This window comes from Elgaria multicarinata, chromosome 3, assembly GCF_023053635.1.
Source record: "Elgaria multicarinata webbii isolate HBS135686 ecotype San Diego chromosome 3, rElgMul1.1.pri, whole genome shotgun sequence".
NCBI classification, from domain to species: domain Eukaryota; kingdom Metazoa; phylum Chordata; class Lepidosauria; order Squamata; family Anguidae; genus Elgaria; species Elgaria multicarinata.
Window position 1 is genome coordinate 132,082,755 of NC_086173.1, and position 23,133 is coordinate 132,105,887.

Below are 23,133 nucleotides of genomic sequence, written 5' to 3' on the forward strand. Positions count from 1 at the left end.
CCAATACATCTGAGGGGCTCCTGGTAGTTGGGGAAGACTGGTGTCCATGAACACATCTCACCTCTTTGCCCCCCTAGCCTCCATCTTCTTCCCTGGCTTGTACTGAATGTGAGCTCCTAAGCTCCTCGGGGCTGGGCCCTGTTACTCCTCAAACATCACGGACCTTGATGGCGAGTCACGCACGACATGAACGACCCACCCCCAAGCGATGAGAGTGAGACACTTCTCCAGCGAACGTGTTTGCGTGGGGTCGCTCCAGGCCTGCTGCTGCTCTACGCGCCGGCTCCGCGGCGGCCAGGCAGGGCCCCCTGCTGCCTGCCGGCTGCGTGTGCAACAAGGCGGGCTTTCGTCGAGCGAGGCGGTGCTGACTCAGCCTGGGCCGAAGGAAGCGCAGGGCAATGGCGCTCAGCCCCCCTGAAAGGCAGTCGGGCCCGCCAGAGCCCCCGCACCCGGCGCTCCCGCAGCAGCAGCAGCACGAGGAAGACGAGGCGGATGGCGACGTCGTCCTGGACTCCCAGCGGCTGCGTGGCCTGGAGCCCGAAGCCGGCGGGATCCCCCTTCACTCGCCCTGGACCTTCTGGCTCGACAAGTGAGTGCGGGTGGTGAGACCGGATGGGGAAGGCGCGGGTTGACCGTGGTTTGTTAGCTCGGCGCTGGGCGTGAGGAGCCCAGCTGGGAGCTCCGGAGTCGGTGCCAGTTTCTTCCCCACCACCTCGGCCTGCCAGAGGAAGGGAGCAAAGCGGGCTTGAGGGCTGTAGGGCAGGAAGAGGCGGCGGCGGGGTGGGGGGGTTGGCTGGCCTTTGTTTGTCTTCTCCCCAGCCCTTCCCCCACACTACTCTGTCAAGGGCAAGGAGAGAGATTTACCCCCGCCCCAGAGATGGCTTCACTTCATTAACTCCGCTACCCCCCACCCCACCCCCTTCTTGCCCCTCATTCCTCTCTCCCGCAGCTTCTCTTTTGGGCTCGTTCTCATATATTTTTTCACCCCCATCTACTTGAATTTCCTTCTGCATACTTTCTCCTCCAGGATTGAATCTAACTCTCCGGTGCTAGGGATCATCCTTAGGGCATTTCAAGTAATACCTATGCCTCTGTGCATATACAGAGTGCCTTTCTCTTATGACTCAATGGAATCCTTTCATAACCCTTTTCTTCTCTTTGTGGCTGCACTACCCCTGCTAAGAAACGAAGAACCTTGTAGTTCTCCCTTTTTATGATTTAAAAGGTTTCTAGTGACTTTTGACACTAGACACCTTTACCACCATTTGACACTAGACACCTAAGAGGTTCCTCTCAGTACCTCTTTCTAAACTTCATTGTCATGCGTACACACTAAGGAAGTTCGTTTTACTGATTTAACCAACCTCCTCTAATTAATCCACCATCTCTGGTTTTCAAGACTAGTTGCTGCTGTCTGGAAGATATATCCCTAGGGCACAGATTCCCTAGGCTAAAAAAATAGTACTGTATTTTTTACACGTGACATTGAAGCTCTTTGAAGGGAAAGTATTGTTTTGCACTTGTCACTTCCCACAGTGGTGAAGGAAAGTTAAGAGCGAGTGGTTCTAAGTTTCACTCGCTTACATGAGAACACACTGGAGATCTGTGGGGTTCCTATAATATTTTATCTTATCTACAAATATACAAGCAGAAGCAAAACTGGAGACAAAGAGTTAGCAATTGTCAGAGAGAGGCATTGCAACCCAAGATGTCTTTTGCCTACTCAACAGTTTCCACTTTCTCTCCCTGATTCTTCAAAACTTCTGTTTCATGCTGTCCTTACAGGGCTGTCATCCATTTAACAATGTATAAGCACAATCCTATGCATGTTTAGATGGAAAAAAGTCCTACAGCTCCCAGCGTGCCAGCCAAGCTGTGCGTTGTCAAATTCCTCCCCCCCCCCCTCCGCAAACATATATAAGATTTCACCCTAAGGCTGTGAAGTACAGACTGCAGTACAACCCAGATATTCATGGATTTGACCATCCTATTTGTCATCCTGTTTCAGTACATGCCTGTGGATGAAAGGATTATAATAAAAGTTAGGGAACCAATGTGGGGAGTTCTGAATTAAAACAAGATACAATGGTATGATTGTGGGTCTGAATCCTAAGAATGAATACATAAAGTTACTTCTTGCAGATCACTTTCCCCAATGTCCTTTAACTACCATGTAAAGCATTGTATTTCTTTGGTAAATACAAAGGGTGGTAAAGGGGCAGCTTGTTTTCTATTACTTCTCTGCAATCCATGCTTCACAGAAAATAGGGTTGCCCCCCAAAATTCAATAGGTGAAGCTTTCAGGTAAAAGGTCATGAGGTAAAAGATCAGAGGCTAGAGCTCTGGCATCTCTTTTGGAAGACATTTCAAAGCTGCCTCTTCCCCTTCTCATTGAAAATTACATTGTTGCGTTTACCTCATATTTCTGAATATCCTTCTATGGGGGCAGGTTTTGATCTGATCTTAACTGCCCGATCATTTTCTACCTCATTTTCATCCACCACTTACACTGCCTTAGAATCCATGCCCACCTCCACTTACTACTTTTAAAAAACCAATAATCATGGTTCCCCTTTCTGTTTTACTACAAAAGACAAATCCCCATCGTTTATTTTCCAGCAGATTCAAAAGTCATGTAGGCACACTCCAGACCCACTTCTCCAGTCATTTCAGACAGACTAACATGCTTGCTTTTATGCCACAAACTTCAATTGGTTGTTTCTTTACTTTCATTTCTTATAACTCCATGATATCACAACACTTGTCACTTGACTCGCACACTGTCCAGTTAGAGCCCGTAACAGGTGCTTGGCTTATTTTTCTTCACAGATCTGATCTTGTAACTTGAGAAAGAAACAAGTCCCTGAGGTATAAACAGCTTCCTCTGACTGATACCTATGGCCTGAAATGTTCTTATAAACAGTTGCATTTTATTAGCACCTTTTAAACTACTGAAAGGTTAGATTAAAAAGAAGAAGTACAAAGGAACAAATCCTGATTTGTGATGGCTGCATTTCTGTGGAACTGTCCCAATCATGTACACAGGGAGTGAGTCTGATTTTGACAGCAAAAGGGGCACATGGTGAGGCTGTTGATATCTGCCATTTACCTCCCCATAGCTGCTCTTGATCTGTACATCGCCCAGCCAACGTCACTATGAGTGTTGGAGCTCCGCAAAGGAAAAAAAAGTTCTTGGGAAAGGAGATCATAAGGCTGTGTGAGATTGGGGGTAGGGACATCATTTTACATTTAACAAGCATCACCTTCATGCCTGATAAAAGCAGGTCCCCACCCCCTTATTCTTTATTTAAACGCAAACTGCTATTATGTCTAGTTTGGCCCTGATTGTAGGCTGAAACTGTCTCTCCTGTCTTGAATTGTAGCTCATCTGTCAGGTGCTTAACATGTGCATGGCAGGCTGCTGTGGAATAGGGGACATCAGCAAGTCCTATAACTGCAACTTGAGGCTTGGAGGTTATGCTGTAGGAGGCCATCCCAGCTCCCAGCCGGAGGCAGAACCCTTCAGACATCAGTCACCTTCAGTTTAATCCACAAATTGTTTTTAGAAGCAAGCAAGGTGCTCCTCTTTGGAGGTAACAGATAGTTCAGCAAAACCATTCCAAAGGGCTCAACAAGCATACCAAAGGAAGAAGGAGAAAACATTTGAACCTCCCTGAGGCTGCAATCCTACTCACACTTACCTGGGAGTAAGCCTCATTGAACTCCAGGAGCCTTACTTCTGAGTAGAGTTCTGCCCTGTAAGATTGCTTAACTGCACCATTAATCCATTGCATTTAATTTCTATCAATTCTGTAAGGTGTCTGAAAACAATAAATCTGTAAGCAGATATATATATTAAGGTTACACATTGTGGTGGGACATAAAATGTGGATCTTTTGTTCTGGTTTCCTTGCTGAATTTGGAAAATAATGCTGTCAGGGAGAGATTTAAGTTTCCTTAACACTGGGGGAGGGAGAAACTGTTCAATATCCCTCCCAGGATACCTCTTTACTTTAGCAAAAGCTATTTTATTGTTCCTTTTAAAGCAAGACCATCATGTTCTTGGGTTTCTATGACTGAAATCAAATCATGTGCCTCTTTCGTGCTTCAAATTCTGATTATGGTCATAGAACCTCTGAGATTCTTAAAAGCTTACATTTCAGTTGCTGAGGTCTCATAAAGTTCATTTTGTATCCTGCCTTTTAAGGCAGCTTTCAAGTAAAATAAATAAATAATAAATTTGTAATTAAACCATATCAAAATAACCCAGGGTCAACTTGTAGAAACCCCACTAAAGCGAATGGGATTCACAGATGGAACACTTTTAGATTTCAGGTGTTCATTCTTTTTCCATCCTGCTGACCTCCAGATGTGTAGAACTTCAACTCCCATCAGCCATGCTGGCTGGGGATGGTGGGAGTTGTAGCCCAAAATATGTAGAGGGCTTGGAGAAGGCTGCTGTACAGACTGCTGTGCCATAAATGGAGAGTTCCCCGCTCAAAATGTGCTCTAACTAGGAGTCAGTACTTTAAAAACCCAATGTCAGTAGCCCACTATCCTTTCTATCAAGAACTGGAGTAAGCCAAGCTGTGTTTTTAAAAGGAACATTCTAAAAGAAGGTTTTCTTCCTCAGTTAGAGCCGTGACCCTTACTTGGAACCTCTGTATAGTTCTGAAGGTAGAGCAATGCAACCAGCTGGGCTCCTCCTGATGTCCTTGAATTATTTTAATAATTGGAATTGTGAGTCAATGGCAGGGTGGAAATAGGGAGCAGAACTCCTTCTGCTTCCAGCCGCACTCTCAACATGGTCAATTAGTATCTGGGTGAAGTATAAAGTGTTGGTTATCACCTTTAAAGCCCTACATAGTTTGGGTCCAGGCTACCTACAGGATCGCTTTCTGCTGTACAATCCGCCCCACACACTCGGGTCCTCTGGGAAGAATCTACTTCAGTCAGTAAAAGTTAGGCTGACAAGTATTACCCAGAGGACCTTTTCCTCTGCTGCTCCCAAACTGTGGAATAGCCTGGTGGAGGAGACTCTCAACTTAACAGTCTATTAGCATTCAAGAAAGCTATAAAGACTGATCTTCCAGCAGGCTTATCCAGTGGAATTTTAAGATTTTTTAGAATGTTTTTAGGATGTTTTAACAATGTATGTTATGTTTTAATTCATTTTTATGTATTTTAAATTTACTGTTGTTCCCCGCCTCAATCAAAATGGAGAGGCGGTTAAGAAATATTATTATTATTATTATTATTATTATTATTATTATTATTATTATTATTAGCTATCACATGGACAGAACAGGCTCTTTTTAAAAAATCCTCAAATGACTGGACATAAGCAATGTGGCCAAACCTTTGCAGTGGTAGTAGCTGTCCATAAGAATATAAGAAGTGCCTTGCTGGGTTAGCCCAAAGGTCCATGTATTTATTTAATTATTTATTTATTTATTACATTTTTATACCACCCAATAGCTGAAGCTCACTGTTTACGCAGTGGCCAACCAAATCCTCTCCGAAGCTGACAAGGAAACCCTCAAATCTTTGTTCTCAACCCCTGCCATAGTAATCGGAAAGGTTCTAATCTTATAAAGCGGCAATCCTAGACCATCTTTCCAGGAAGTAAATCTCATTGAACTTGCTGGCACTTACTTCTGATATGTATAGGATTGCTCTAAACAGTACTGCTGTTAATCTTATCATGTATCGAGAGAATTAGAATCATGAATCAGGAAAGCGTGCAGGCTTGCAACTGTCCCATCCCCGCTTGAGCCTTTTCTTTGGCTTTCACCACTGTGCCACTGAATTTGCTCCTGAAATTTGGCAGCAAAAAAGCAACGATTTATCTTTTAAGACAAGGTGTGTTGAGAGTCAGCTCCTTGTTTTAAAGCAAAATTACAGTTCTTGGAGTCTTCTGCTTTAAACCAAGGGTTATTCCATGTGTAACAGGGGAAGGTGTGATCCCTGGTGGATTCTGTGGAGATGGAATTGGGCCCCCAGAAGTTGCCCACACTGATCTATTCATTAAAAACAATTATTAAATCATTTGTATCCCAGTCTATATCACTAGGATCTAGTTCAAGCCTTATTAATAGTGCTTTAAAACTTAATTGTGAGTGTTGAGCAACTATTGCAGCACATTCTGCTAATGAAGGAACATCACACTGTTACTCTTTATATGTTTGTATAATCTCTTTGTACATTTTTTACAGATGTTATGATTTTTACATATAAAAAATAACATATTATGCAGAGCATCACACTGTAATTCTTCATAAAATATACACATATATTTTTAAAGAGCCTGAAATTATGTTCATGACACAAACACAGAATTCCTAGAAAGCCTTTGTGTCCCACTATATAGCCCAACATATGTTATACAATTGTGTATACAATTTGGGGAGGTAGTTAGGGTGTTGTATGTCGTTTGTATCTTATGAATACTTAAAAGTGCTGCAACCTGATCTCTACCCCTTCCTTTGGCATTAAATATGTTTGCTGTGCTTCACACCAACCTTTGTTCTTTGAAAAGCCTTGGCCCATCAACCGTGTGCAGGGGCTGCAGGCATGTGGCAAAGTTGTGTTTCATCACTTCTTTCTTTCATAAAATTGCAAAATTACCCATACACTCTATGCCTATTTATAACGGCTACATTATTCATTGCTTGGAATTTGTCCTGTTAATTTCGAATGACCAAGAGTGATGAAAGCCTCATGGAGAAAATTGTTGGTTTGCAGCAACTTTTTGGGAGACCACGAGTTCAGTGTAACTAAATTGGCTGTTTTCTGATAGATTTGTAGGAACCACCCAACAAAACTTATCCAAAACTGCTATCTCATTATGGACCCTGATCTTGCAATGGAATATCCTAAATATTATTGATCATGGTTCTCAGCTCAGGAGGCTCAATGAAGTTGTTGTATTAATGACAGCCTGGTATCATAACATTGTCCCCTTAGCAGTCTTTAAGATTCGCTTTACAATATTACTAAACTTATATTGCTGTTTTGAATCTTTCTTTCTCTTTCCCCACTTCATGCCACTCCACCCACTTTAAACCCTTCAAAAGGATATTTTAGTTTGCTAGATAAAATAGTTAAATATTCAGGTAGCAACATTTGTCTAGGCTAAGTGTTGGCTTCTATTCCAGTCCTGTAAAGTTAATGATAAATCTCCCACTGACATACCCTGATTTAGAAAATGAGTCTGCTGAATATATTTGGCCACCATATATATCTATGGCTCCTTGGCCACTGCAGCTTTTCAGGTGTGGCTTCCAGAATCAAAATGGATTCCTGAGCTGAGATCTCAGGGTAATGCTAATTAAAGTCATAGCACACAATACATGTATCAAGGAGCCTGCATATCTTGAAGTCCTCTGTAACAGCAGTGAACTGTTCATGCCCAGCCAACCAACACATGATCAGTGGCTTTGATTATGCCCATTTCTTGTTTGGTAGAAGGAGTCTAAATCCAGCTCCCTCCCCCACACCCTATGCCTCTTATAGATTTGGGTTGAGGGGGGTGTTAAATAGAAATGTAATGATTAACCTGACCACAGCAAACATTATAAAAGAGGGTGCACAGAATCCTTGCATTTGTTAAGTATATTTAAGCATTATCTTCCCATCTGTGTTGTAATGCTTGTGCAACTGTTTCCAGTAGATTGCTCCAAAAACACATTCATTTGGCTCTTCTGCTTAAGAAAGATAAGACAAACTCTTTACCACTCTGAGTCTGATATGCATATCTTTTGAAGAGGGGTTGCTTGCATGTTACGTTGTCACTGTTCACCTCTATAGAACATTGAAGGTACAATGTGCTCTAAAAATGACTTGTCCATTCTTACCACAAGCTTCAAGAAAAAGAGAGCAGTATCCCCATTTTACAGACTGAGCAGTAAAGGAATGCCTCTGGGCATTTGGTAACTCTATAGCTGAGGAGAAATTGAATCCAAGGCCTTAGCTAGACCTAAGGGTTATCCCAGGATGGTCCTGGGGTCATCCCTGTTCATGTAAATGACACACAGGATATCCCAAGACCAGGGAGGGACGATCCTGGGATAAACCTTAGGTCTAGCTAAGGCCCAAGTCAAACACTTTCTGCCCTGGCTGTTTCACTGTTCTTGCTTGGCCAGCTTGCTATACATGTCGGTTTCAAACCCACTGAAATGGGTTACTGGTGTATATTAAATAAATTTCCATGAGAATCTATGGTTCCTGGTGACCAAAAAGCCCATAGGATACTGTACAGATAAATCATGTGATGCAGAAGCATCACAGCTTCTCTAGATATAGCCTTGAATAATTTTAACAAGATTATCTATACTTGTGCTTAAGCATGGCCTGCTGGAGGAGATTCGTCAACTTGACAGTCTTTTAGAATTTAAAAAGCAAAAAAGACTGATCTATTCCGGCAGGGCTATCCAGTGTAATTTTAGAATGTTTTCAGGATGTTTTAATCATGTATGTTATGTTTTCATTCGTTTTAATGTGTATTTTATATCATGTTTTTATACTGTTTGTTCTACACTTTGAATTGTTTTAGTTTTTGTGAACTGCCCAGGGAGCTTCGGCTATTGGGCGGTATAAAAATGCAACAACAACAACAACAATAATAATAATAATATATCTTTAAGATCTCTGACCAGTTTCCAGTTTCTACATTTGCATAAATGCATGAAAATAATTTCCAGTGAAACAAAAAGTAACATGTCTTCTGACCAAACTAGTGATTATTTAACCAGTGTGGTCTCCTATGCTTGGATTTGAATGACTATAAAGGGTAATGCTAGATTTATAGAATGTTGCCATCTAGTGGTATAGATGTAAAATGAATAAAAGAGAATTTGTTAACATCACTGTGATGATCATAATGTTCATTTAATCCACATGAAAATTCAGGCTATGTTTAAGAGATACCCCTGTAGTAAAATTAAATTTGTATCTAAACACTTTGTTTTAAAAAAAACATTGCTGACAAACTTTCATAGGAAAAACAACAATAGGGACAAAATCCCCCTTAAACAATTATATCTTTCAATTTTACAGTGTTCCACATCATACACAGTTAGTGCAGTTTGCTGCATATTTATTCATAAATCCCACTGTGTTAATGGGACTTATTAGTGGGTAAGTGTGGATGGAACTGAAGCCTGAGGACATTAAAATATCACTGAATTCAATGAGATTTATGCAGCCTGAGTGAAAGATTACAGTGGCCATAATTTTATGGGTAATATCCAATAGGGCCACTCTGCCTCTGTTAGTCTGTCACACTCATTCCATTGCTTGTGCAAGGGGCTTTGGCGCTTCTAAAACTAACCTCCCTGCTGCGAGCTCTGCAGACCTACCCTGTTCCAGAAATGAGCATTTGTGCTCATTGCAGGCTATTTTTAGAATCTCTGAAGCCCCGTTGCACAAGTAGTGGGTCCTGTGAGTACACAGGCACAACAGGATATTACCCTATGGGTTTGAATCTTCTTTTTTATGAATTCTGTTTTCCTCCCATCTGCAAAGCCTGTTTGTTTAATCCCAATAAACTTGAATAAATTGGCAATTATCTAATATGTGGCTTCCTTCCATACCAGAGTTGAATGAACACATAAATGTGATGAAATGTTTGCTTTACCATTTCAATATATTAATTTCCATAATGTAAGTAACATTATGACAGTCTACTCAGAATCTTGATATTTTCAAAACCATAAGAAATGCTTTTTTATTTCTAAGTGTTTTTTATTCGCATTTATTATATCTAATCTGGTTTTTCTTCTTTTTAAGGTCCCTTCCTGGCACTACAGCAGCTGAATGTGCATCAAATTTAAAGAAGATCTATACAGTCCAAACTGTACAGGTAAAAACAAAAGCATTACACTTGGGAATTATGTGTTGCAATTTGAAAAACATAATTCTCCCAAGTCTTATCTAACGAGAAATGTCAAGCAGTTTTTGTTTTCGGACTTTAGGTTTAACGTTATCTAGAAGAACCCTGTTTATGAAGCAAAGCTTTTGTAGTTTTGTACTCTTTTTAAAATTGTATAAGGAGTTGTTTTATAATAAGTTAGATCAGCATTCTCAATACTGAGGGCTCATCTACACCAAGCAGGAAAAGGCAGGAGCCACACTACTGCTTTATAGTGGTACTGAAGTGCACTAACAACTGTTGGGGCCCCTTGACACATACCATATACCGCTTTCATACCACGTTCATAGTGTTATATCCTGCTTGGTGTAGATGTGTCATGGGCCCCAACAATTGTCAGTGCACTTCAGTACCACTATACAGCAGTAGCGTAGATCCTGCAGTTTACTTCAATACCACTATAAAGCAGTAGTGTGGCTCCTGCCTTTTATATACCGCTTTCATACTGCTTTCGTAGTGGAATATCCTGCCTGGTGTAGATGAGCCCTGAGTTTGAAATGTATGTTTCCAGAATTCCCAATGCTAGTTCTTATGGGCATGCATTTTAACACTCAAATCTTAACATCCAAATGCAGATGTCAGTGGAGAATGTGTATGTTGGTACAGAAACACGTCTTTAGCCAGTCCTTTGATAGGGTTTGGAAACTCATGTTCACAGCAGAAGCATGTTTCACACATGTGCTACCTCTCATTTCAGAAAAGCGTCAATTTCAGCTTTCTTTCCCACCACCCCGCTCTTATGCTCACCCTTGCTTATTTCCTTCTGTGGTGTCAGAAAACAGGGGGGGAAACAGGATGCGGGCAGTCTCCACCCACCATCTTTTCCAACTAGTAATGCTGCTTGCGGGGTTGCACTAGAATTTGCTAACTTTGGAAAGTGCAATGAACATCCTGCAGAGGCACATTGATTGGGATCTTATATTTAATATAGAAATAATTAGCTGCTGGTAAACTGGATAGTTGCCTTTTCTTTAAATTAAAGAAAAAACTGCTTAAGAAGAGTTTTAATAGTTGGTTGCTCTTTAAGAACCACCCAGGGAGCTTCGGCTATTGGACGGTATAAAAATGAAATAATAATAATAATAATAATAATAATAATAATAATAATAATAATAATAATAATAATAGGCATTTATTGTTCTTTCCGTTCTCGCATTCTTAAGGACCTCAGGTTTAATCTTTTTTTCATGAAGGTAACATTGTAATAATTACTTTAAAAATGTATTAGTCGATTCATCAGATCTGTTGTATGCTAGTTGCTTTTAACTTTTATCATAGGCACAATTTTTCGCAATGGAGGAAGAGAACCAGCTTCTTCAGCAAATGCATCTAGGCTTAGTTCTAATGCTTTGTAACCAAAGATTATTGTGCAACTACCATTCAAGTTAAATATGCTTGTTCAAAAGCTATTCCTGATGCTATATCCCAAACATAAGGAGCGGCATTATACAGAGTCAAACCATCAGTTCTTCAAGTAGTAGTTTATTATTTTCAGCCTACCAACCACAAAAATATAAAATACTTATTGAAAAATAAAGTACAGAGAGATTTAAGAGCAGAATCATGAAACAATCACAGAGAGTCTGATCTAGAGAGCTATATTAAAAAATAAAAAGCAACTTGCTTATAATTGAGACATTAGAAACCTCAAGTAAATAATCATCAGAGACTCTAAGGATCATCTAGGAAGGGATTGAGTAAAAGGGCAAATCAAAGTATCTCTCACCCCTTGATAAAAACTACAATTGAAAAAGACATAAAGAACAAACTCTGCCTTTCCATTGCTGCAAGGCCATCTGTTATTAACTAGATTTTATTATATCTATCATCTAGAAGTTTAGAGAGTAGAACCAATCAGTCCTTCTAGCTCAGTATTACTGACTGGCAACCAGGTAAAATTAATTCTGTTTATTGTTATGTGTGAGTTAATACAACTGTATTAATGTAACCATTCTCTCTCTCTCTCTAGATCTTCTGGAGTGTTTATAATAATATTCCTCCTGTGACAAACCTGTCTCTGAGATGTAGTTATCATTTAATGCGTGGAGAAAGACGACCACTGTGGTATGTATAGTCACAATATTACTGTGCTTTGGAAACAAACTGTTGTTTTTATTTGTAAGTTGGAAAGAATAAGAATTAATAGAAACAGAAGGATAAAAAAGGCTAAAAAAGGCTGAAAAAATTCTTTTTTTACTATGCTTAGTAAATATGATATATCATGCCACAGCGACCTATATTTGCCTTTCCAAGCTTAAAAGATAGCAATAGTATTTGTTAAACATTCATGTTATGCAATATGATCTTTGTCTGTTGCAGCTATTTGACTGAAAGCAGGCTTTGCAAAATTGGACTGATTCAATTTTTCCTTAAAGTGATAAACTGATATGGAGTATTTGTAATGAACATGACAGAAACGAAGGCATGCTCCAGCTACTAGTTCTGCTTGAACATAAGGACATGCTGGATCAGACCAAGGGTCCAACTAGTCCAACATTTTGTTCACACAGTGGCCAGCCAGCTCAATGCGAGGTTTTGGATTTGTGTTTCTTGAGTTGTAGGCCACTTTTTCATGTGACAGACCACTTTCAAAACTAAGAGGAGTTTCAAAAGCAATGATATGACCTGGGTGCATGGTGGGGACTCTGTTCAAAATAAAATAAAAAATCTACTGAACATGCTCAAAGCCTTGGATGTGCCTAGAGTAGCTCATCGGATTCCATCCAATGGATGTACAGAAATAATAAAGCAAAACAGTAAAAGCAAGCCTATGAACCTTACTGATTTGAATATATCTTCTATGAAATGTGATGCTGACATTGTGTGTTCTAGTTGTTCAATACTATTTATTTATTTATTTATTTATTACATTTCTATACTACCCAATAGAAGTGGTTCACAATCATTAAACCATAAAATAAAACACAAGGACTCTGTTCAGACTAACACAGTGGATAAGCCACAGTGGATAAGCAATTTGAGTTAAACATTATGGCTTAGCGTGTCGTGTGAACCATTCTTAACCATAGTGGCTACATAATCACAGTTTAAACATGTTCACTAACAATTTGCTGCAAAAGAGTTAGCAGCCTAACCATGGCTTGGCAGGTTGTATGGATAGGAACACTAATTCAAATTCTGAAACTTCTTTAAAGCATATAGAATGAGTAAACATTTTTGTATTCACCTAATTTATTCTGTTGGTCTAGGAAAGGGCCAAGGAACTCTACAGGCACCCTGAAACCCGGCCTGTTGGCTACTAGAAATCCTACTTGTTCCTCTTTTGTCTTCTGAGATTTCCTAAGTATTGCCTCACACTTCAGTATCTAAGGACTAGAAAGTTGTTGTTTTTTAATTTTTAAAAGGGAAGATTAAAAAAAAGATCAAAACAATATCTTATTGTTGCTTTGGGGGTTTATGATTGTAAACCATCCTGAGGGCATTTTCAATTGGGCAGTATCTAATATACAAATAAAATTCTAGGATATGGAAGCCCTAGCCCTGCAATCATTTAAATATTGTCACATACACAGCTGAATCTTTTGTTTTCCTTACAAATCAGGGAAGAGGAAAGCAATGCCAAAGGAGGTGTATGGAAAATGAAAGTCCCGAAAGACAGTACGGTATGTTGTGCCTAATGCTGTATAGTCAGGCCTATTTGAGTAATGTTCGTGTGTGAGTGTGTGTGCACTGTGTATGTATTTAATGTAGGATGGCTCACCACTGTGAACTTCTAGTTGTGTGACTTGTGGAGTAGGGTGGATGTGGATGTGTGTATGTGTGTGTGTGTCAGAGAAAGAGAGAGAGAGAAGGCTAAGGAAATGTGTCTTTTGTCATGGATAGCTCAGGATATTTACAGCGAGGTCCATGCAACAGGACTTATCCCTTCCTTTCTTCCCCATGTGCACACACACACACAAACACCAAGTCTGGGGAGCTGCAGGCAAGCTGCCAGCATTAAAAAAAACAGCTCTTTATCTGTGTGCCAGCTTTCAGAAGGCTAATAAAGAATTTTGCAGGCTAGTAATCTTTTTGGTCTTATTTACAAGGCTGCTTAAAAGGATGCTTGTTGATCTTGGCTGTTGTGCTAGAACACGGGGTGGAGGCAATCTCTTGAGTAGCCTGGGGCCAACTCACATATGACACTTAATATAAAAAATCCATTTCGTTTACAGAACAGGATTTCATTCTTTTCCTGAAATTGAACTGTAATTATTCATGTACATAAGGTGTGCAAACCTGCGGCTCTTGGCCGGCAAGGCCCCACTCACACTGTTCCCTGGCTTCTGAGTTCGCGGTTTCCCCACTGTGAGTGATGGTGGAGAATGAGCAATCTCAGTGGCGATCACGCATGGATGGGAGAGGCTTTTATCTCTACTCCTCAATGATCCCTAAATCTCATTGGCAGGGAGGGAGGGAGGGGCAGGTAGCATTTCAGCCCTCAGGGCCGAAAACGTTCCGCACCCCTGATAAACACAAATTGTAAGAATGGATCTTCACGGGCTTTTCTTGGGGAGGAGAATTTTGCAAAATAACATAACAAATGCAGAAGACATTCTTCTGCTATATTGAGTCATGTTTTATTGAATATTGGATGTCTTCAAGCTAAACTCATACAATCAGGTAGATATTGTTACTGTCGATAAGAATGTGAAGTCGCAATAAGTAACACGGTGGCTATCGCAAACTGCAGATGTGATCGTTGTAAAAAAAATCAGCTTCTTAATTTTCTTGTATTTGGTAGTCTGCAGTTTGGAAAGAGTTATTGCTAGCTACTATTGGGGAACAGTTTGCAGATGCAGACCACTGTGCAGGAGGTAAGGAAATGCTTTTTATAATTTAATTATTCTTTTTTAAAGCATGTTTTATTTAAGTTTAAATAAAATAGGTGTAACATAAAGAAAGCTTACCATTGTCCATTAAACTGGGAAATCTAGGTGACAATTACCCTAGTTGGCACTTTTATCCCAAAGCAGATTGTCTCTTTGCCTGGTTCAGATGCTAAGAACAAGGATTCATTTCCTCAAGTGTTGTCCAAGTGACCTCCCTCTGTAAGAGATTAAGAGAAGCATTTCCTAAGAGAAACATTTAAAAGTCTAAACTATCCATGCTTGTTAACAGTGTTCGCTTTGTCCGGGCTGTCTGGACACAGAGTGGGAACAAAACTGCCACAAACTTCCCAGAGAGCTTCGGCTATTGGGCGGTATAGAAATGCAATAAATAAATAATAAATAAATAACAAAGATGCCTAAAGGACAAAACAAAACCTTCAAAAAGGAGGACATTACCACATTGGCTGCCAGCACTATCAGGCAAAATAGTAAAAAGGTTTAATTTCCACCCTGTTACTGTGTTAGGCATTTCTCCCTGACTGAGCCAAGACAGAGGCCACTAGCAGTTCAGAAAAAAATAGTCCCTCTGCTAGTGCCTGGCTGGGTTCCAGAGGGAGACCTGTAACATGCTCTGGCAATTAGACATGTCAGCTCCTTCGTCTTAAAACACAGTGGGTGGGTTTGCATGTAATGAGAGTTTTTATTTAATTTTTTATTTAACATATTTCTTGGCCAGCTTTGTGGGCAGAACCCTTCCCAGGGCAGTTTACAGCAATAAAATATATAAAACAGTTAAAATGATAAAAGCAATAAAAACATGAACACAGTGAAATGGCAATAAAAATAACAATAAAACTAGCAGCAACAACAACAAAGGCAATAACAGCAACAAGAGCAGCTGTATCAAAAGAAGCCACCATGGGGGATTTTCTCTGCCGGGCTTTTTGTTGTGGTGGCAGCAGCCACCATGCTTAAATATTCAAGTTCCGTGGTGGGGTGTGATGTAGCTTGTTGTTACATTGAAATCCAGCGAGGGCAGCTTATTAAGGTGCTTGACAAGCCATCCAGAACTCATGGGATGTGGGTGGCTTGTCAAGCATCCCAACAACCCATCCTTGCCAGATTCTCATGTAACGACAAGCTACAATGTGCCTCGCTGCAGCTCAAATATTCAAAATGGCGGCCACTGCTGTAGCAAAAAGCCCTGCAAGGAAATTTCCGCACAGTGGCTTCCTGTTAACATGCAAACCAGGTCACTTAACCAATGATGCCAGTTCGTCTGCATCTGTTTAGATACACCAGGGCCGGATCTACACTACTGCTTTAAAGCACTTTATAACAGTTTAAAAGCACTTTAAAGCAGTTAAAGCGCTTTATAACTGTTATAAAGCGCTTTAAAGCTGTAGTGTAGATCCGGCCTTGGTCTTATTCTGAGAACAGCCTTCCTATCTATCAATTTACAAATACATAGAGGACAAAGTTGCAATTTCTATATACCACAATATGTTTTAACAATAACAATATTCCATTTTATTATTTGTTACTTTGTGGCACCTCTAAATAACAGCTCACAATGTAATCATTGTGCCATTATATATCCACCCACATAAAGGTAGTGATTGGGCTGTATAAAGATAGTTTGATGAAAACCTTTTCCTGAGAGTAATAGTTTTCTCAGACCTCTATGCTTCAGACAAAATTACCACAAATTAACCTACAGCTAAAAACACAAACTGAACAACACATTTCTAAGATCTCAAGCACTCGTGCAACAAGGTTATATCTTATTGATGGTTCATAACTTTACGATAAGATTTAGGTAGAGTTGGTATTATTTAAATGGAAGGGAGAATACAACTTTTTTTTCAGCGTGCCCATTAGGCCTGATTTGCTGTTCTTGTTTGTATTTTGATTTGTGGGGCAAGGGGAAGAGTTCCATATTTATTTCTGAAAAAAAAAAACCCTAACCATTACACATTCCAAAATCCATGTCAGTGTAATTCCTTTAATAGGTCAACCAAAATATATTTAAAAAATGTCTTAAGATCTCTTCATGAGTCAAGATGTTGAAAAAGCAGGTTTGGGACAATGAGTGGAACAGGAACTTGATGATGAACTCAGTGATTGTAGAGCAGTGAATACACCACCATGGCTTGTTAACCACCCATGGACTGTTGTAGAGTTCTGGGGTGGCTTGTTAGCTACAGCAACAAACCACCCTGGTCAGGTTCACAAGACACAGGAAGCAACGTGACTGGGGGTAATTATGCTGCTCTCCCCAGCATGTGACTAGCATGCGTATGATTGTGCAAACTGGCCCAGAATCTGCATGCTCAAAGTCCCAGGATGAAGTGGGAAGGAGGGGCTCTGCAGACCTTAAAATTAGGCTCTGCAGCGTGATGGTTGCCAGGTTAAACCTAGAAATGCCTCTAGGGTGGCTGTGAACCAGCAATGAGGAAATGTTGTATCTCTAATTTAGGGAAATATAACATCCAGCTGTTACTCAGGCATGATTTCCATTCCGGTAAAAGCACACTGACACCTTTCACCAGTGGATCAGAGAGAGAAACTGAGCAGTGTAATTGATTGTAGTAACTTGAAGGTATGGTGTTGTTGTTTTGTTTTAAAAAAATACTGCTGCTTCTTCACAGGTGACGAAGTAATAGGTGCTAGCGTCAGTGTTCGTGACCGGGAAGATGTTGTTCAAGTCTGGAATGTAAATGCATCATTAGCAAGTGAAGCTACAGTTTTAGAAAAGATCTATGAACTTCTGCCCCAGACATCTTTTAAAGCAGTTTTTTATAAACGTAAGTGGTCCCTGCCTGCAGTGTAAGTACAGCAATAGTGTCCGTATGGCTTCATCAACAAAATGTATTTAATACTTTTGCGGTATCTTGTCTTTCAGCCCACAAAGAGCATCATGCTTTCGAAGGTGGACGTAGGAGACATTAATAGTACTGAACTCCTAAGTTGTAATATTTTATTTTATTTTTGAGATCCTCAAAATAAGAAGATGGACAAAACACTTGCAAAAAGCCTCACAACCCCAGCTTTATTTTAGATATTTCTGTTCCTCTTGAGTTGCTGGTACTCGAAAGCAAGGAGAATTGCTGCCTCAGTTGCTGATCGTGATGTTTCTTTTGACTTATCAACACAAAAGTCACTTTTCTTTTAGTATTCTTTTCTTTTTAAGGTAGAAGACTTTACAGTTAAGTAGTTTACTGTTACCTAGTTTAACTGCAAATATGCACAGGAATGATATGCTGCTTTTTTTCTTCTAGACTTGCTGTACCTAGAGAAATAATAGCTGTGTGAACCATGTTTTTTTTTTATTTGCTTTGAGACATTCCTATCATGTTAAGAACTACTCACAGATCTGTACCCAGAAAGACTGAAATTTGCACTGTTCTAATATACAGTGGGGGAAATCCAATAATGGGAATCCTACTCAAGCTCCATTGAAATTACTGGTTCTTGCACAGTCCCTGTGCGGACTGGGTGGCTTCTAGTGTCCTTATGCACTCATAATGCCCATACTGTAATTTTAAAACAATCACTGAACGGAGACTGTAAATCGAAAATACGTTTTTCTTTTGGCTGATTTTTGAATTTTGGATGTATGAACACTTTAACAAACATTTCATGTTGGCTCAGATCTTATGGGAGGCGTGCAAGAGGGATCTAAGCTGGGCAGTGCTCAAGAAGATACACTGTTTCTGATTATATATATCCACTGGGATTTCTGTGATCATAGTAGCACTTGAAGTGCTACAATTGTGCTAATTGTAGTGCAAAGGCCGTCACCAAGTTTAGAGCCGTTGATCATTAATCAGTGTTTGTTTGTTGGCCATCTGAAAACACGTACATATTTAGAAAATGTAATCATCTTTCAATAGGAAACCATAAACATTTTATTCTGGGGGTGGCTAGTTTTGTTTTGTTTTGTATAAACTCTATCTAAAAACAAACAACTCCCCTTTAAAACTCTGTATGCCCTCTCTTCAAATGAGAACTTCAGAAGATTACTTTTATCACACTTTTTATCAAACAGAACTTTCCTCCCCAGCCCACAGTCACTGTGATCATATCGTATGTGTTCTTCACTGATTTAGGTCAATATCAAATGCAGAGTAATTTTATTGTAAACATAACCCATACAATTATACGTAGTTGCAAGCTATGATGGCGCCTTAAGTACATTTTTCAATGTAGAGAGAAGTCAATTATACATTGAAGCATGAATGTGAAAGTTTTCAATATTTAGTTTGTGTGATTTCCTCCCCATACTAATTTATTGGAGGTTTCGATATGTTTTTATTACAGTACCAAAGATTTATTTAGTTCCTTGCTAGAGGGGTGTGCATTCCTATCTAGGCAGAATTACTGGATTAGTATTAGTATTTTGGAAATTGTTCTGACTGCACTGATATCAGCCCATTTAATCTTACAAGAAGTAGCCATTGGAATTCAATGCATTTATAAATAAATCAATTTCCCCTTTTTAATTTTTGTACTAGTTCATCTGTATTTATGAATTGTGCATTTAATGAGCATTATTAAAAGTTTTATAAACTCATTTGTGTTTATTCAGGTAACTGCATTTTATTATTGAGTTCAGTTATCTTGTGAAACTTGTTCTACAAAATCCCAACTTTACTAGGTTGTTCTGGAGGTGAAATAAAATGTTTGCTGCCTATAATCCCCCAGGCACATAGATACAGACAACATACACTAAAATCACATCATTTAGCACTGTGGATATATTGTGTGGTGGTGGTGGTGGTTAGAAGCTCAACTTTTTAGCTCTGAGAGACCAGTAAGGGAAATTATCCCGCTGATTGACACAATCATTTCCAAGAGTCCTCTCATGCTGAATGGAGCCAAACCTGTTCCTTGTTATACTGGACAGTTTGAGATGATCAACAAGCAAGGACAACAGAGAATGCAAACAGAGGGAGATAGGCCAAGTCTGACCAAACACAGGCTATAGGGTTCATTCTATGACAATGGCAGCAAAAATAGAATACTTTCCCTGGACCACACCGTATGCTCAATGCCATCCAGCAAGCTATACTGAGTAGCTTGGAGTGTGTTTCTGCAGGCCTCAAAATAATCTTAAGGTCTGTTGCCCACATTTCAGCTGTAAAAGGTCCTTGGAGCCTACAATTTGCTTTGGCTGATTACACTGTTCTTGGGGGATGACTAGCTGAGTCTGGGTAAGGGGGGGTGCTTTGGGTATTCTTAAAAAGAAAAGAAAAAGCTTGCTACATGTGGAATATTGTTCAAAGTATTGGCTGATCCCCAAGCCTGCCCTTTCTGGCAAAGTTTGTGAAGTAGCTCCTCGACTCCACTCTTGGATGTCCTAGGTCACCTTCATGAATAATTATGTTAAAGATCAGGATGTGTGATGCTATTTATCTGTCTGGCTCTTGGTGATCCCTAATACCACCAATCACAATATCCTTCTGGACTGTCTGAGTTAGAAACTGGAGGTGCTGAACTCGGCTTGTGATTCTGTTTGCACCTTTCTGATTAAGGTCCAGATTTGTCCAGAATTATTGCTCTGCCTCATAGCATCTGTGCTGTGTGCAATATCACTAGGGTATTTTGTTAACTATTGCAAAAAAATTGGTTGAGATTATTTGGAGTGAGCTATTGCTATAGCACCCAGTTCCTGCTTTTCTATCAATCTGAGACAATGGAAATGCTGAACAGTGCCTGGAATAAGTAGTAGGATGGGTTTAAACTTCTAAATAAATACACTTAGAGTTGTGGAATTAATGTGTTAAATAATTCTGCCTCTTGTGCTGATACTCCGCAGTACTGCAGCTCTTCTGCTCACTGTGTGTTATGCTATTAGCTCCTGCTGCTGCTGCTGCTCTTGCCAAGGGCATAAAAAGAGCTTTGCCCCTGCTAGTACTTCATCCCTATGAGATGGGCTTTTCCTGTCACACAAAAGGGTTGTATATAGCTCCCCAGAGAGCAACGTTATAGTTAACACAATGCCTTTTAATTGTAAATTCCTCTTAATAAGGATGAAAGGCTATCCTCTGGGGCACTCTAATTAAAGACTCTTCTACAGCAGTAATTACATAGAATTCTGTTGCACACAGTTCATCTGAAGAAATATTTGAAGATGTTAGAATTCGGAGGTAGGAGAAATGCTAAATTTCTCATAACCTCAGGCTTTCTCTTTCCTCCCACCCAAGTATCTAGTGTTCACTCTCTCTCTCTCACACACACACACACACTTTAAAAAAAAATTGATGACTTATTTTTCTCTTCCTGATTTGAAATAAAACCTGGTTTTGCCCCCTTGTCTGAGATTAGATATTTAATAGCTCTCTTTTTCTCATTTTGTGGAAGTCCCCACCCCCACTCCCATTGACCCAGTCTTCTAACAGAATTCACATGCCAGATCACCACCACCCCAGTAAGAATCTAACTAGGGATGGGAGGTCTGGCAATTGACACTTTATATTTCAGCCTTTGACATCAGCAAGGTAAAGATGCTCAGGGTAGTGACACAAACTGAGTTGACAACATATGATTCCTTGAAGAACATAGTTAAAGGAATGGGCAAGACATTAGTAATAGGACTGCCACAAGTGGTACCCTAGGAATACTCCGAGTCATTGGCTGTGAATACCACCCCTACAAGAGTTAAGGACAGGGGTGATGTAATGCTAGTATACTGTGTGCACGCATGTCTGATTCCTTTACTACTAGTGGTCCAATCTTATCCTATCCACCACACTACCATTTGCAGATTACCTAGTGCTTGGTCTGTCTAGATCTGCCTTCCCCAACCTTGTATCCTCCAGATGTGTGGGACTACAATTTCCATCATTCCCAGCCACCATGGCCAATGAATAGCTGGGAACAATGGGACTTGCAACCCAACACATCTGGAGGGCGAGAAGTTGTGGAAGTTGGATCTAATAGTGGTCCCAACAAAAATCAGATTCACCCAAACTGTAAACATAAATCTTAAATTTATCATGCATTTTAGCCCTTATTTCTTAATAAGCATGACTTTCTTCTGTTTCTGCATCACGACATAAATATAATAGTAAATATATTCTATTCAAGCTCTCATACAAGTAACCATGAACATTTCAGCTGAAATGTTCATTTACGTTTTAAAAAATAATTTATTCAACATTTTCAGAAATGTTATGCCTTAAAAATGTTCTTCAAGCTCACTTCCAGTAACAGCAATTGATTATTCTGTATATTACCTTTTTAAAAACATCTGGCTCAAGAAAGGCTGACTGCTAAGGAGTAATGAATTGCCCCACTGCACTAAGGCTGAGGCTGGATCTGAAGCATCACTGCTTTGGCAAAGAGGATGTATCTGTTAAAAGAGGATTTATCTGTTAGAAGCAACTTGGGAGGGAATATCAGAAAAGAAGAACTTGCTATTTGAGAGACAGTACATCAAGGGCCTGTATCCATTGCAATTCCCAAGTTCACCTTCACTCATAACCTGAATTCCATGTCTTACATATTCTTCAAAGGAAAACTCCAAAGCGATCACACATTTCTATCAGTGCCAATTAATTAAACGTTGTCTTCATACATGGTGGGTACAAAGAAGAAGAAGCTTCCCAAGGGCCGTGTCAATGCACTATTTCTGCCAAATGGAAAATGCGCAGAAAGAGCCGTCTGTGTGTGTTGTGTTCCTCCTGCCATGGGATCAACTTGAATAGCTATGAACCGGGGGGGGGGGGGGGAGAGAGAGAGAGAGAGAGACTTGTTCTAATGCAAATAACTCTGAATTTAAGAAAGACACACAATAACCGACATTGTGAATTGCTTGTATAAACATTTTCACATGTACCTAAATGTCAATTTTTTTCTTTTTTCTTTAATAAGAATACAAAAGTATAATGAGCAGTTTTGTGTGTGGAACAGTTCATCTTCCCCTTGTAATGATTTCTCTTAGGATGCTGCAGGAGGGAGGGAACGAAGAAAGTGGGAAATTAGATAAAAGAGTCAGATGAGGGATATCCAAAATTTTGATCTGAAATCATCATCAATCTTAACTACACTTAACTCTGACAGATCCCCTAATTTCCTAATTTGACAAGTTAATGAAGAATGAAACTGTCAAAAAATAAAATATGCAGCATACCAATGACTTAAAATATGCAGCATGCCAATGTGGGGAGGTGATAGAGATTGGGTTTAGTGTGTGTAAAGGGCTATTCCTAATCCAAAATAAAGAACGCTACATTTAAACCCTGCCAGGCTTAAGAGGCAGTTCAAAAACGTTTGGCTTCTACAGTAGTATGAACCAGTTATTCTGATGGAAGTACAGGACAAAAATGCAATTCCTTCTCATTCACAACCCATGGTGTTGGATTC

At 39.8% G+C, this 23,133-nt stretch overlaps 1 protein-coding gene across 1 annotated transcript; it reads left to right on the forward strand.

Annotated features, from left to right (window-relative positions):
• Window positions 1-374: 374 nt before the first annotated feature.
• Window positions 375-19,339, forward strand: EIF4E3 (eukaryotic translation initiation factor 4E family member 3). Its single transcript, XM_063121954.1, has 7 exons — window positions 375-589; window positions 9,790-9,862; window positions 11,901-11,995; window positions 13,494-13,554; window positions 14,676-14,748; window positions 17,415-17,570; window positions 17,669-19,339. The coding sequence occupies exons 1-7, from the start codon at window positions 399-401 to the stop codon at window positions 17,713-17,715; spliced, it is 696 nt and encodes a 231-aa protein (XP_062978024.1). The 5' UTR covers window positions 375-398; the 3' UTR covers window positions 17,716-19,339.
• Window positions 19,340-23,133: the final 3,794 nt, after the last annotated feature.

Bases quoted from the DNA above. Each gene is read 5' to 3' on its own strand.
- EIF4E3 (XM_063121954.1), top strand. From the start codon at position 399: ATGGCGCTCAGCCCCCCTGAAAGGCAGTCGGGCCCGCCAGAGCCCCCG. The intron at 11,996-13,493 runs GTATGTATAGTC...CTTACAAATCAG, and splicing joins GGAGAAAGACGACCACTGTG to GGAAGAGGAAAGCAATGCCA. The intron at 17,571-17,668 runs GTAAGTGGTCCC...CTTGTCTTTCAG, and splicing joins TAAAGCAGTTTTTTATAAAC to CCCACAAAGAGCATCATGCT.